This window comes from Apis mellifera, linkage group LG9, assembly GCF_003254395.2.
Source record: "Apis mellifera strain DH4 linkage group LG9, Amel_HAv3.1, whole genome shotgun sequence".
In the NCBI taxonomy this organism is placed as follows: Eukaryota; Metazoa; Arthropoda; class Insecta; order Hymenoptera; family Apidae; genus Apis; species Apis mellifera.
In genome coordinates this window covers 11622406-11636709 of record NC_037646.1, presented here as the reverse complement: position 1 = coordinate 11636709, position 14304 = coordinate 11622406, and the positions used below count along the sequence as shown (strand labels likewise).

The window sequence follows — 14304 nt, the reverse complement described above, 5'->3', positions numbered from 1 at the left end:
AATTGGAGAGAAGAGAGAGATATGCCTCGGGGATAAATCAAAATCGACGTTTCATGTATTTTACACTTTTTATCATTTAATTTTATCGCGAAACTTTCGCCACTTTCCACAGAAAATTGATTTCAGTATAGACGGAGATTCGACGTAGTTCTCCAAGACCAGTTTCTTTCTCTTCGTCCCTCTCTCTCTCTTTCTTTTTTTCTTTTTCTTCTTCACTCGAAACAGGAGAGGATTGTGAATTCGACCGGGTCACAAAAGTTCCCCGCACCACGTGTGGGGGGAAAGGTAGAGGATGTATACTAATTGAAGGGCCGGTTAGAAGCAAGACAGTAGCAAGTCTTTCGATTAACACCTCCCGCGGACCACACACAGTCGCAGCTCGGAAGAATTTCCAGTTCTATTTTTGTTTATCACACGATTCGACGTAATCGATGGATCTGCAATGACGATCCCCTTTTTCAACGGGATCGATTATCCTATCCCCTCTACAATCTGATCTCGAGTCAAGTTTCTTAATGCGAGAGAAATTATTTCCACGATCTATCTTTTTCGAAAGGAAACGGTTTCTTTCATTAATTTTATCAACGATCCTCGTGCAAAGGTTTTGGAAAAAAACTCGGTCCGACGATGGATAACAACGGGCCTCGAATCGAGAAGAACTTTCAAAATATGTTCGGCCAGGCGGAGAGAAACAGCGGGCAAGAGTGCAGAAACGCTCCGCGAAAACATCAACAGCAGGAGGATGGCGAAAGGAGAGGGTGAAAGGAGGGAGGAGAGAGAGAGAGAGAGAGAGAGAGAGAAAAAAGCGACTACTTTCGGAAGTTCATGAAAGTTCGTTTACACAACTCTTTCCCGTACTGTGATGCATTATGCTCTCGAGACGGACTGACCTGAAATCTTCGGCCTCTACTGCTCTTCACGAAGGAACAGCATCACGGACTCGTCATTCCGGTGCGCTTTCTACGGATTTGTCTGATATACTATGTGTCCCGGAAGTATAAAATAGACGACGAGTGGATCAAGTTTTATATATATATCTTCCATTTCCAATATCCCCTCTTCCATTATCCTCCATCTCATTGCACCTAATTCCTTAATTCTTCTTCTTATAAGGAACGGTCTCTCGCATCCTGTCCCGTTTCTAAACGACTTTCGTCAGACAACTTCAACTTCGACTCCTTCCTTTCTCGAACTCACGCAACTATATCTCGCCATACTTTACGTAATTATCTTAACGTGTCGTCGAGGTAATCTCGTCCCCATTGCACGATATAAAATTTTACCAGAGACAAGAAAAGTTGTTGGAAAATTTTATCGAACTCTTTTAATTGGATGAAGGAATAGTTTTAGAAAACTATTAATAACATTTCGTGGAAATTATCATCGGGAAGAAATTAAACCTCTGGAAAGTTATCGATCGTGCGATAATAATTTTAATTATCATGCTTTCCCAGTACTTCGCTACTACTCTAAGCATTACGCGGTGCTTGAATATTTTAGTAAGAATAAGCAAGTAGTAAGAATAAGTGGCGAGAAAGAAAGTCTTGAAAACGTGACATTCGAAAACCGAATCGCAACGGATTCCATCGAGCGTGCATACTTATTATATACCGCTAGAAAAAGCTGGCTCTCGTACCTGGTGTCATATTCTACCCGGTATGCTGTCCAGCCGACTACTCGGTCCGATGGAGTACTTGGTCCGCGCGCGACTCCTGAGGGTACTCGAGGCCGCGTCGAGAGAGACCTCTCTACATGGGTGGTCCATTCTCCTTACGCATGCATTATATAAGTTCAGTAAAGTTCACACTAAGGATACACGAGGCCCCTGTGTCCGGCAGCCGTCCAACGGAATTCGATAATTATATCCTAAACCGTTCTCTCACGCGTCCCTTCCTAAGAAAGAGAACTTCTTGTTAGAAAGTCTACAAGAATGGATAGCTGCATCTTCGTGAAACACCGTTCTTTCTCCTTTTGGAATCTCTACTCGTGTCTCGTATTTGTAGAGAAAGAAAGAAATGGATCCGATATTTCGATGCACTCGAGTCAAATTAACCGCAAATCCTTCAACTGATCTTTAGAATTTTAATGAAGAAATTCATTTCGAATTTCATTAAAATTTTATCTCGATTCGTGAAGAGAAGAGAAAGGATTTTTAATAATAATTTATAAAAAATTGGAAAAATAATAATTAAAAATGATTGCATAATTCAAAATTGAAATCATCAGATTTAACTGGAGGGCGAACAAAAGGGCGACGAGGAGGTCGATTCATCATACCGTGTCCTCCGATGTTTCCGAACTCGTGATATAACTTACGAGATGTGAAACATGAAAAGGCAGAGAAATGTGGCCTGTATTTTGTAGATAAGAACGGACCCTATATCCCTCTTACATCGTCTCCACCCTTCCACATCATCAGATTCCTTCCAGTCCCAATTACGTTTCAGATGGTTGCATGGTCACGAGAAGATTATCATCCCTCCCGAAATAATAGTACTAATACGAAAGTTAGAATATATATACATTTATAAGAGAGATCTTGGAAAACTTGTGGAAATTTTTCTTTTGTTTCGAATAAAATTGTGTATTTTGATTAATTACGATAAAGAAAATATTTCAAAGATAGATATATTTAGAATAAATATCTTTCTCGAAAAGATTTTCCCTTAAAATTGTGAAATTAAAGAAATAGATGGGATTTGATTGAAAATTTGAATTAAAGTTCAATTGTTAAATTTAATTAAATAATTGTAAGTATAATTGTAGATATTTTACTGTTTCATTTAATTACTGTTAAATTTATCTATATTCCGTTGATATTATTATTACACGTTTTTATAATATATAAATATAACATAATATAAATATCTTTATTCGAGCTATTATGAATTTTATTTTATAATGTACAAGTACTCGATGTGTTCTCTCGCGGCGAAATTCGGTAGCTTTCTAGCTATCGTATTTTCTGTCGATAATAAATTCTAGACTGAATTTGTTTTTCATATATTTCGCAAAAAATAATTGGTAGAATTGTTACTTTCGATCGATATTAATAAATAAAGATGATAAATTAGGTTTCATATGCATGGAATTTGTTTTAATAATTAAAATGGCGATAGCCTAGTCAAAAGATATACATTATTCTAATATATACATGTATATTATTTTATAAAGCGAGTATTTTAGCAAAATAATAAAAAATATGTACGAAAAAATATTTTACTCACATTTCTCAGCATTTATTCTTAAGATTTCTCGCAATTTTCCTCGATTTTGCACAACAAAATTACACACTGTTCTTTTCACAAATTATTCGTACGTATTTGCGAGAATTTAATTCAATATCTCGAAAAGCGTATTCGATATCTCGCACTCCCACGATTATGTACTGTCGATAATAGCCGTATATAAAAGTGCATATACTTTTGAATCGTAAGAAGAATATTATGTCACTTCCTGCAAAAATTACTTTCGCATTATGTTGTGCAACATCAGCAAGTATTATATTTTATGTGCATTATCAACAAGAAGCTGAGAGGTAATTTAAAATATTTTTATATTAGGTTATATTCGAGTAACGTATATAAAATTCCATAAAAATCTAACCATCGTGTAACATGTATTCACCATTGAATAAGTATAAAATATATAATATGTTATAACAATAAAAATAATGTATATAAATTGAGAATAAATATATCTTTCTTCAAATGTTTCGTTCTTAAATCAGTAGAATTTTCGAAAAAAAATTCGACTGAATTACTTAATTAGTTGAAATTAATATCGTACGATTATTTTATTTAAGAAGATATAATTTTTTCTTTTGTTTTTATAACGTAAAATTTTTTAAATTCATCGTATTTTCTCGATCTAAAATTAGAATTTATAATGAACTTTTTGCATATTTTATCACACGAATGTAAATTAATTTGACTACAGTGTTCAGTACATGTTACACGATAAAATTGTTTTTCGTAGCACGTTTTCGTCACGTATATTTTCATAATTTTTTACAGAAAACAGCTTGAGATAGGTGTAGAACGCGATATTCAACGACAAGAACGGAATAAATTAAAATCGTTGTTGAAACAACAAACACAGTTGACGGATCAGTTGCGAGAATCGTCAAAAAACGAACAAAATCTTCAAACTTTATAACATTAGTAAATATTATATAATATTTATTGTAACAAAAATTTGATAATTTATTGCGTGCAATCATAATTTGTAATTTTATAAATTACATTTGTGGATTTATTTATTTTTCCTTTTACGTTAGATTTCGCTGTCGACTTTAGGTTAGGTTAGATTATACAATATCAATGAACATAATGACTACAGAAGAACCAACAGAACCAGGTATTTACGTATATATATATTTCAACAAAATAATAATAAATTTTACTTTTATATATTTCTTATTTATAGATTTGATTTGCGTAGAGGAAAGTCTTATGAGTTTAGAAAAATTAGATAGAGCATCACCAGATTTATGGCCTGAACAAAGTAGGTATATTTTATGTATACGTGCTACTTATATATGTATATTAAATTTTGAAAGAGAAAATAATATATCGTGTAATCATATTAATGATTAATGAAGTTCCAGGTGTAAACGAATTTGTAGCTCAAAATTCACCTCAAACAGAACCATCTGCTTGGGCTGCTGGTCTCACTCCAGATGATATAAATCAGTTACATCGTAAGTTTATATTCGTTGACAAAATATATATATATGGAATATTTTTTATTATCTCAAAAATAAGAATTTTTATTTAATAAGAATTAGGAAATTTGTCAATGGGTGGTTTAATATCCGAAGTAAAAAAATTACATGACATGGCATATCAATTAGGATTGGAAGAGGCAAAAGAGATGACTCGTGGGAAATATTTGAACATTTTCAAGCATAAATAGCAAAAGTTTGATTAAAGATGATTATATGTAAGAAAATAGTAATATATATATATGTGTGTGTGTGCTTTATTCAAATATTTCATTAATATTAAATAAATTATTAATCTTTTAATGAATAGTTAATAATTTTCTAGAATCCATGTTACGTATTTCTGTACATTAACAAAGACTGATGGAAAGCTGGTGGTTACATTGCAGTTGGAACTATATGATAAAACACCTAACTGAAATTTATGTAAATATATAATTGTAATTTTATATATAAATATATGATTTAATTATACGCATAAAATTTCGTAAAATATCGTGAATAAATAGTAAATTTTTACCAAAAAATGAGAGTCGCCGTATCTAAGTAAAAGAGGACTTCCATTATATCCAGAACATGGCATTTCATCTCCTACACAAGTACACAATTCAACGGCTAATCCTCGAATATAATAATTCACGCATTCTTCTATCGATGCAATCCTCATTTTCAAAAATTGTTGCTTACAAGGATTTACTTTAATAAGATTTATATATTTAAAATTTAAAAAACTCTTTAAACTGTTAGTTATTTATAATTTTCTTACCCTTTCGATTTGCAAGTTTGCCCCAACCAACAAGAATAGCATTTATTCCTACATCTATATAATTATTTTTAGGTAAAAGGCAGACAGGTTGTGCAGTCGCTGAATTGAAAAAGAAAATAAAAATTTCTTAGATTCATCTTTTACATAAATAATTAAGAATATTTAATTACCAGTATATTGTATCGATTCTTTTAAATGCAACATCGCTATATTATTCGCCAAAGTTTCAGCTTGGTAATCAGGATGTTTTATCACATACGATATATTTATTTTCTGTACATTGCAATTAGAATCAGTATCGATATCAAACTCGCCAACAATTACCGAATCCCTATTGAAAGATCAAAAGAAAAATCTGTTCAAATTTTCATCTTAAAAATTACAACTACTACTCACAGTTTATAATCATTAAACTTTATATTGGCACAATTTGCAGTAGTTAATACTGTGCGTTGATTCAGAATTACACCGTTACAAGGATACGTTATTTTTCCTGCATTGTCTGGAAAAGAATTGTAAAAATCGATCTGTAAAACAAATAAACATCTCCAGACTTCTCCCTTACTTTTGTATCCAACTCTTGCAACAAAAGGGAACATTCCTACAGTATTAACGTTTCCACGAACGAAACTTTTACCACACTTTAAAGTAGAACTCCGTCTCGCGTAAAACGTGTCGTCCGTTTGCGTGAAAAATGTGTTCACGTTATTATCATTTATATTGCAGCACACCTTCGGCCTCGTATGTTCGTAACCGCAAATCGCTTGGCGAAATCTACATTTTTGTTTCAAAGTGGAAGTATAAGTAAAACTTTATCTGTATACAATTGTTCCATTGATTTCATTATCTCGTTCTACCCATCGCGAATAATAATCACACTGGATGAATACTTACCTATGAATTGGAAGTAGATTATGATTCATTAAATTTAAAATGGCAGAACAATGCTCGATGAAAGTACAAACTTTATCATTTGGACAGACAACGAAATTAATCGGATACGTTTCTCTGGGAAAATATTGCGTCTGATCGGTGATTGTTAACACGAGAAAACAATAAAAAAATACCAATGAAAGGAGCATTTTTTATCGATCGAATGCCAAATTACAACATCTTTTATACTGTTCTGGCAGATCTCGTTTCAATTTGGCGATACGTAACGAGGATTTTTATTGCGTTCTTCCGGCGGAAATCTCATTGTCATGGCGGAAAACGGTGCTCTTCGAACAAACATTACTTTTTTAGTCATTGCACAATCGTGGTTTCCGTTTAAAAAAAAAAAAAAGAAGAAGAAGAAGAATTACCGTGAAAATCTTATTATTAATTAAAAGATTTTATTGCTATTATATGCATACTATTTATAGATCATAAAAATCTCTCGTCCAAAGATTTGCTTACGATATTATTTACAATATTTATTTACATCAATTGGAAAACAAATTCGATACAAAAATAAAAATTCCTCTCTCGGCGATTAAATTAAACGATCCTTATCCTTACAATAGAGATAACGATTTTTGTTGGATTTAATGGCGACTCGAACGATATCCGTGTCCCTCACGAAATCTGTTGCCACGATGTTCGCGGTGTACTGCCAAATGGTGCTATACCAATTGGTCACGTTCAAATTAACCCTGTCAGCCATATCTCGAAGATCGCCCAATCTGTTCGAGATGATGTCCTTGAAATCCGGTGTCAATTCCGCCATGGCAGATCGGGGCCTCAGAATGCCGTCCCTTCAACAAAAAGAAAAAAAAGAAAAGAAAAGAAAAAAAAGGGAAGAAAAACGAAGAAGGAATATCCTTTAACTTATCTTATATAGCGATTATAAGCATAAATCAAAATCCTTTCTCGACTCATCGTTAATTCCCCTTAATTGCACTTCAAGAAATGTTTTACCTATTGTTGGTTTCAATTTTATGCAAATATTTGTACAAGTCCTCGACGGTCTTGACATTCCCCCATTTATGCGTCACACAAGGCCACACACTGGCGTGATTAGCCACGACTTTCGAATCCTCGTAACCGATTATCAATCTTTTCCCAGAAGACCAGATCTCGTTCAACGTGATCCCCCATCCTTGACCGTTATCCCGCCTCAGATAGTAATCGCGAAATTCCTCCTCCAAATGGGACACCAACGCGAGATGATCGGAATAATTGTTGAAACCTGTTTTTCATAAATCTCGATCATCGTAGAAATCGAACAATCGAAGGAAAAGAACGACGAATTATTACCAACGGCGAATTCGCGTATGTCCATTATCACGATCTCCTCGGTGTTGTCGAGGAAATTTTTCACGTGGTCTGCGACGGTCTTCAACGGGACCGAGCGGTAAAACGGGCCGTGGATCGTCCACCAAATCTCGCTGTTGTCCGGATAATGGCCCAATCTGATGTCCAAGTATCGCACGCCGTGTATCAATTGCCCGAGAATATCTAAATCCTACGAATTGTCTTTGTTAATCGAACGATATAAAATAATATATGAATAAATATTCGATATTATATTTACCTGTGTCACGGCAAATTTCGAAATGATGCTTATTATAGTCCCGTTCACATCGTAAGCAGCGGAATCGTGAGTTCCGGGTAGAAATATATCCTTTACCCTCAAAGGGCCGAGGATATCTTTCATGTCTTTCATCCACGTTGGATATGTTTTTAAGCAATGCATTTTCTTTACGTCTCCTCCCTTCGTTTTCCATATTGTTCCGTACTCTGAAAAGAGGAAAATTGTTAAAAAATAGAGACGAAACATTGGTAATTTTATTCTCTTAAGATTATTCACTTAAACATTTGGACACGAAAGAAAGATTGGCGCTGGGCACAAATTCGGCCAACACCCCAGTCTTTTGAATCCCGCTCGAATCGTTCGGTGCCACGGTGTAAATTTCCCGTCGAAGCCCGTTCGAGTCCTCCGCGTATAGCGAGATTTTATCCTCGGGTTCAATATTGACGTTGTTCCAATAAATTTCTATTTCGCGCATCATTGATCCCGAGATTATTGGTGAAATAAGTATACCGATTCGGGATTGCCCTGAATATAGGACACAAAAGGATTTTAGAGAAATTATTATTTAAAAAAAAAAGAAAGGAAAGAAAGGTGAGAGAAAAAAGTAACGGAGTACTTACAATTTTCCGACGATGCGTTGCAAATTTTGGCGGACGAAATATCGTTACTTATCGTGAATAGAACGAGAAAAATACTCGTCGTATATTGTATCAATGTATTGACAGAGTAGAAAGTAGAAGAGTGTACGGTCATTGTTTCGTTTCTAAAATCTCTACTACTCGAATAATATTCGTATAGAGGATAGAGATGTTGAAAAAGATATGTTGAGATAAGAGATATCTTAAGAAATTAAATAATGAAAATAATTTCGTTCGTTCATTTATATACGAAACACCTGACAAAAATCAATATTAAAATTGAAGTATTAGAACCGAGAGATCTTACACGTGATAATACAATCCGTTTTTAGCTGTGAACTGATGCTCGATGAATACGTGTTTCGTTTAAAATTATGTTGTCAGATATTAGAATGTTTAAATTACGCAACTGATAATCGATTCTACGTAATAATTGCAATTTAAAAAAGTACGTAGAATGATTGTAAAGTTTATTTTATCTAATCAAAAAATATACAATTATCTTTTTATATAAAGTATTAGAGTATTTTATTTTTTTTTATATAAGGTATTAAAGTATTAAGTACATTTTTTAAATTAGATTTTTTTTCTTCTTTATCCTGGAAGTTGCGAGTGTCAATGTATTAACATTTGAACTCTCTGAGATAATCACAAGTGAAATGAGGATGAAATAACAAGGAGCGAAAATGTTTATTGCGATTTATACAATGTGTAATTTTCTTTCTTTTTCTTTCCTTTTTTTTTTGTTATTTCATCCAAGTATTAGTTTTGTTATTTTATTATTTTATGTTGTTAAATATTATTTAATTTTAAATCGATAACAAAAAAAGAAACGATAAGAAACCTACTCTTGCACTATCAATTTACTACTGTTCTGTTGTAAAGAACAGTATTAATCTTGTTTTCTTTCGTAATAATGTTTCCTTTATGTTATGTTGTTTTTTAAGAGGTAATTACATGAAACGCAGTTATGAGAAAATAGCCTTTGTTTCAAGATCGTGATTATGATTAAATTCAAATAAGAATTTCAATTTCAAATTATTGTTAAGAATTCGTTTAAAAATTTTAAATTAATTTTGCGTTGTTAATATTATAAACTAATTATAATATTAAAAATAATAATCTTTAATGTCGAAAATAACAGGATAGTTATGAATGTTCAAAATTTGAATCGATAAAGTAAAGAAAATATACGGTTGTTACAAATATAAAGATTTGCAAGATTAAATATATTTCGATTATATAATAATTATAATATCGAAAATTATTAAATTAAAACATTTTATATCGACGAGGAAATTTTCTTCGTCAAAAGTTTACAGTTTACGCCATTATCGATGGCATCACTGAACCGTGACTTTGCCCGCCGAGTTAATATTACGAAAGGTTGAAATAATTACAGTTGTATTTCGATCGCTGTGTCGTTCAGACGTGCGTGCTCGGATAAAATTATTCGCGAATTATTTTGGTTTTAAAATTTTATTCTAAAATGTGTGTTTGTTTGTTAAAAGTATTTATATTGTGTGTATCTTTTTTTTTTAAACATATTCATTCGCGAGTGTGACAATTTAACGATAGTTTCACAAGTTTTATTCGACGAATATTCAAATATTTCATTATTATGGACGGGAAGCAGTTACTTGGACTATTGTCGTTACAATATTAATTACAATATTAACTACGAATGATAAGACATGCATAAAATTATGGTATGGAGGCATAAAATTTAATACGTTATTTCACGTTAGAAATGAACAATTTCTGTTTTGATCTTATGTACGTAAGCAAATTTCGAAGAGTTGTAAAAAGAAAGAAACATTTTAACATGTATTTCTTTCTAGTTTGTCAATCGATTTTAGAAGATATATCAAAATATGAAATTATAAAGCTTGGATGAAATTTTAATGAAATATAACGATAACATTCAATTATTCGCATAATATTAATTCTTAAAATAAATATATATTTTTTATTTTCGAAAAAGATGTAGATACATGTACGTATAATATGCATACGTAACGTTAATTTTTTCAAACTCGAGAATCGAGAATTAATGCCATCTCTTGAGAAAAACTCTTTGAAAAATGTTTTTGATAAGAGATGGCGGTAACGATCGATTCTTGTTCTACATCTATCTTTCTCTGCATCTATTATTTCTTCTTTTTTCTTCGTGAGTTTACGGCACTCTGAAGATGGCGTTGATTTCAATATTTTTACCTTATCTCTGTTTCTCTCTCACTATTCCCTTTCCTTGTCTGCATTTATTCTATAAATTCGTGCACTAACCCAATTTCCGATTAACTTTATTGCATCGCTGTCCAATTTATTGATTAAAAATCTTAATATCTGTGCACATTATATTTTTTACGAACGATAGTGGCCTGCACAGTGGTAATTGATATTGCTTTTGCCAAAGCAATCTTTAAATGAAATTAGATTAAACTGGAAAAATTATATCAGACGGATCGTGTTAATAAGATTACTGTTTGGAAAGCGATGCCAAATTAAGAATTATAGCTATCTGCTGTATACAATCAAGATTTTGCAAATTTTGCCCTTTCGATATTTCGATCTAGATTGAATAGCAGATATATCACGTATATTTGTACCCGTCGTAGGGCATGACTGGACATTATGGATATCGCGATATAGGGCATATAATATGCTGCAACTTTAATAAGGTAAAAATTTGATATTCGATCGAGTTATTTTCTACGTTGGAATGGATATTGTAAATAACAAAGGAAAAGTCGATTCAAGGACTTTGCTCATCATTCTTTATTACAAAATTGAGAAAAAAGAAAACTTTACGAGAGTAACAAACTTTTGGCTTATATGACTAGTTATAATACTCAGCGGCAATATTAAAATTAGTGCAATATAAGTATGTACATTTGTGTGATTAGGTGTGGCTGGTCCGATGTGGGCCTTTAACACGAGATACCGAAGAAATCGAGCAAGTTTCATCGTGTTGAAACTTGAAAATGAAAGTGTGCAAATAAATTAAACGTTACAGCACGTTTTCCATCAACTGAAAAATCTCAATGGTCCTCTATGCGATGTGATGTATATCCTAAACAATATCATTCGGTTATCATATATGAAATATTTACATTTTCTCTCTCTCTCTCTCTCTCTCTCTCTCTCTCTCTTTTCCCTTACATATTTGATATCCGTCTTAAAAAACAATTTTTCACATAGATTATTTTCGTTTCTTAAATAAAAACAATAATCTTTTCTCGAATCTCTCGTATCAACAAACGATAGATATATAACATTTCAATTTTTCATCGTGTTTAAATTAAACTTCTGTCAAGTTGATGCAGTTAGAGTACACGGTAGAGTACACGAGGAGAAAGAAAAAAAAAAAAAAAAAAATTAATCATAAACATACACCGGGTGCCTCGAAAAAATCGTGATGCGACGCTTCGATCAATCGCGCCATGATAATCGTATCGATAACAATTTTTACTTTTTCTCCGATTTTTTTTCCGCCAATTTTTACGCTCGTTGAAACATTATATTTCTCGCATAATACGCATTAATAATAATAATAATAAAAAAAACGTGCTTCCCTTTATTATTACTTATATTTGCGCGTGCATTCCCTTCGTTCGAAATAGAGATTTTTATAAAAAAAATTCTTCCAATTTTTTTTTCTTTTTTTTTTTTTTAATTTCCGCATCGCAATCAATGCATCAAAATTCTTAAACTCACGCGACAAATTCTCTTCATTTTTCTTCACTCATCATCTCTAATGCTCTCACGCGTTCGCTTCTTTCGTTTTTTTTTTTTTTCTTTTTTTTTTTTCATCGGGATTAAGAACGACAGAACTTAACTTATTAACAGGGTTACAGGAGTGCGGCGGTTTTACATCGTTATCGAACGTTGCTCGCCCATACATCATATATTACCTGTTTTATTTATTATTTTTTTTAGAATATTTTTCGAGAGAGATTGCAAAGTGTTGATCGTTTGGAAAATATTTTTTTTTTTACTTTTTTATTATACGCGTGATAAAGTGATTTTGCAATCTCTTTCTGTCTTTATCTATTAAAAAAAAAAAAAAAAAAAAAAAAAGGAAAAAAAGTCGACGATTAAAATTCATTCTTTTAAAAAAAGTCGAACGAAAGTCGTATTGATTTGAGATCGATCATTTCCGCATATCCGTGTGTATATATATATATATATATATATATATATATATAACAACGAGTTACATGTCATGTCAAGTATATATATATGTGTAAAAAAAAAAAAAGAAGAAAGGAAGAAAAGTAATACTACATACGAAGTATATGTTTTTAAATTCGAGAAAAACGTAGTAACTATGATTGATTAATCTTAACATTGCTCGTCTCGTGTCATATCTCGTCTCAAACTCAGAAATATTAAACGTTTTCTTTCTTTCTTTCTTTTTCTTCTTTTTCTAATAGATCCTTCTTCGACGAGTTGGTATCCATATAAAAACTACTACCATCATCGAATCATCGAAATTGCCAAAAATCAAATACTGCATATATATATATATATATTTTTCCTTCACCTTTAATACAACTACGTATATTCGTGTAGCACTCGTTTCTTTTTTTTCTTTTTCTTTTTTTTTCTCCGTATATACAAGATCCTACGCATCAGAAATTAAATACTGCATTCTATTTTTAATAGCAGACCGCGGATGTTTATATGCAAATTTATTAACGTTTGTGAATTAACTGAAAGAAAGAAAAAAAAAAGAGAGAGAGGTAAGCTTGCTTCACCTGATAATATAATCGCGACGATATTTATTTTATATCGTATATATTTTTTTTTCTCTCTCTCTCTCTATCTTACACGTAATGTTCTTCACAAGTATCCGCAGTCCTCGTCATCATCCAGAGTTCTCGCTCGAGAACTATAACACATAGCCGCTAGAAATTCTTATTATATAACATACGCAACTCGTCGACATTGTATCATCGATAATATATAAATTTTTCAAGAATAAAATTCTGAATGTTCGATAACACAGTGCACGCTATAATAATTTGTTCATTTCATTCAGCAACAAGAGAGAAAAAAAAAAAAAGAAAAATTCGAAATTCCTCCGTGACCGAAAACAATTACAAGAAGATTCTTCTTCGTGAAAAACTTGAAACTCGAATATCGTCTCAACAGGTATATTACACGGTATACATTCTCTTACATATATATATGTACACCGTAAAATCATAATACTATCGTAAAAAACCTTACCGTTCTATTTCTCAAATTTTCGATTTCTTTTTTTTTTCTTTCTTTCTTACCATCTCAAAGTCAAAGATTGTTCCCTCTTCGTACGTATCGTTTAATGTTTAGCCTTAATAACGTTCGTTTAACAGGGGGGAGAGAAAAAAAAAAAAAAAAAAAAAAGAAAGAATTAGTACAAAAAGTTTCCTTCACTTCTTCACAATTCTCGGAATGTGACCAGAGTACCTATCCAAAACGAATATTACCCATCATCGATTGTTCGTATATTGGTTGTTCAGGGCGTTGTTTCGCAGCAACACAGATAGCGGCGTAGAACCGTGCGTAGTAAATACTAAAAAACTAATTCCCTATTAAATAGTCTCTGTCTTGGAAGACACTTGGTATGGCAGGAGTTTTTTTTTTTTTTCTATTTTTATCTCTTTTTAATTTT

At 32.1% G+C, this 14304-nt stretch overlaps 4 protein-coding genes across 6 annotated transcripts; 2 read left to right on the top strand and 2 right to left on the bottom strand.

Annotated features, from left to right (window-relative positions):
• The first annotated feature begins 3357 nt into the window (after window positions 1–3357).
• Window positions 3358–4337, top strand: Pet117 (cytochrome c oxidase assembly factor-like). Its single transcript, NM_001164809.1, is given in 2 exon segments — window positions 3358–3538; window positions 4017–4337. Coding segments are annotated over 2 exon segments (234 nt in total). The 5' UTR covers window positions 3358–3446; the 3' UTR covers window positions 4159–4337.
• On the top strand, window positions 3968–5201 carry Lin-52 (lin-52 protein). Its single transcript, NM_001164810.1, is given in 5 exon segments — window positions 3968–4163; window positions 4280–4359; window positions 4429–4506; window positions 4604–4702; window positions 4784–5201. Coding segments are annotated over 4 exon segments (348 nt in total). The 5' UTR covers window positions 3968–4163; window positions 4280–4322; the 3' UTR covers window positions 4918–5201.
• Window positions 5001–6679, bottom strand: LOC102656398 (chymotrypsin-like protease CTRL-1). 2 transcript variants are annotated; one of them, XM_016913859.2, is made up of 7 exons: window positions 6387–6673; window positions 6058–6266; window positions 5889–5994; window positions 5663–5823; window positions 5493–5591; window positions 5247–5422; window positions 5001–5141 (listed from the first exon to the last, which is right to left on the bottom strand). In XM_016913859.2, exons 1-7 carry the CDS (start codon window positions 6572–6574, stop codon window positions 5037–5039), a joined length of 1044 nt encoding a protein of 347 aa, XP_016769348.2. In that variant the 5' UTR covers window positions 6575–6673; the 3' UTR covers window positions 5001–5036. The 2 variants fall into 2 exon arrangements, with proteins under 2 accessions (XP_016769348.2, XP_026298616.1); XM_026442831.1 differs by having other exon boundaries at window positions 5889–6266; window positions 6387–6679.
• A 127-nt stretch (window positions 6680–6806) lies between these two features.
• Window positions 6807–9037, bottom strand: LOC726934 (PI-PLC X domain-containing protein 1). 2 transcript variants are annotated; one of them, XM_006567383.3, is made up of 6 exons: window positions 8628–9037; window positions 8284–8532; window positions 8008–8213; window positions 7731–7938; window positions 7392–7662; window positions 6807–7231 (listed from the first exon to the last, which is right to left on the bottom strand). In XM_006567383.3, the coding sequence occupies exons 1-6, from the start codon at window positions 8758–8760 to the stop codon at window positions 6967–6969; spliced, it is 1332 nt and encodes a 443-aa protein (XP_006567446.1). In that variant the 5' UTR covers window positions 8761–9037; the 3' UTR covers window positions 6807–6966. The 2 variants fall into 2 exon arrangements, with proteins under 2 accessions (XP_006567446.1, XP_001122651.2); XM_001122651.5 differs by having other exon boundaries at window positions 6807–7228; window positions 8628–9034.
• Window positions 9038–14304: the final 5267 nt, after the last annotated feature.

What these genes read in the sequence shown, in the direction of transcription:
- LOC102656398 (XM_026442831.1), bottom strand. Translation starts at nt 6,574, where the DNA reads ATGCTCCTTTCATTGGTATTTTTTTATTGTTTTCTCGTGTTAACAATC. An exon ending in AATCTACTTCCAATTCATAG is followed by an intron (nt 6,267 to 6,386) that starts GTAAGTATTCAT and finishes ACAAAAATGTAG; the next exon opens with ATTTCGCCAAGCGATTTGCG. An exon ending in CAAACTTGCAAATCGAAAGG is followed by an intron (nt 5,423 to 5,492) that starts GTAAGAAAATTA and finishes ATCTTATTAAAG; the next exon opens with TAAATCCTTGTAAGCAACAA.
- LOC726934 (XM_006567383.3), bottom strand. Translation starts at nt 8,760, where the DNA reads ATGACCGTACACTCTTCTACTTTCTACTCTGTCAATACATTGATACAA. An exon ending in CAACGCATCGTCGGAAAATT is followed by an intron (nt 8,533 to 8,627) that starts GTAAGTACTCCG and finishes TCCTATATTCAG; the next exon opens with GGCAATCCCGAATCGGTATA. An exon ending in TTTCGTGTCCAAATGTTTAA is followed by an intron (nt 8,214 to 8,283) that starts GTGAATAATCTT and finishes TCCTCTTTTCAG; the next exon opens with AGTACGGAACAATATGGAAA.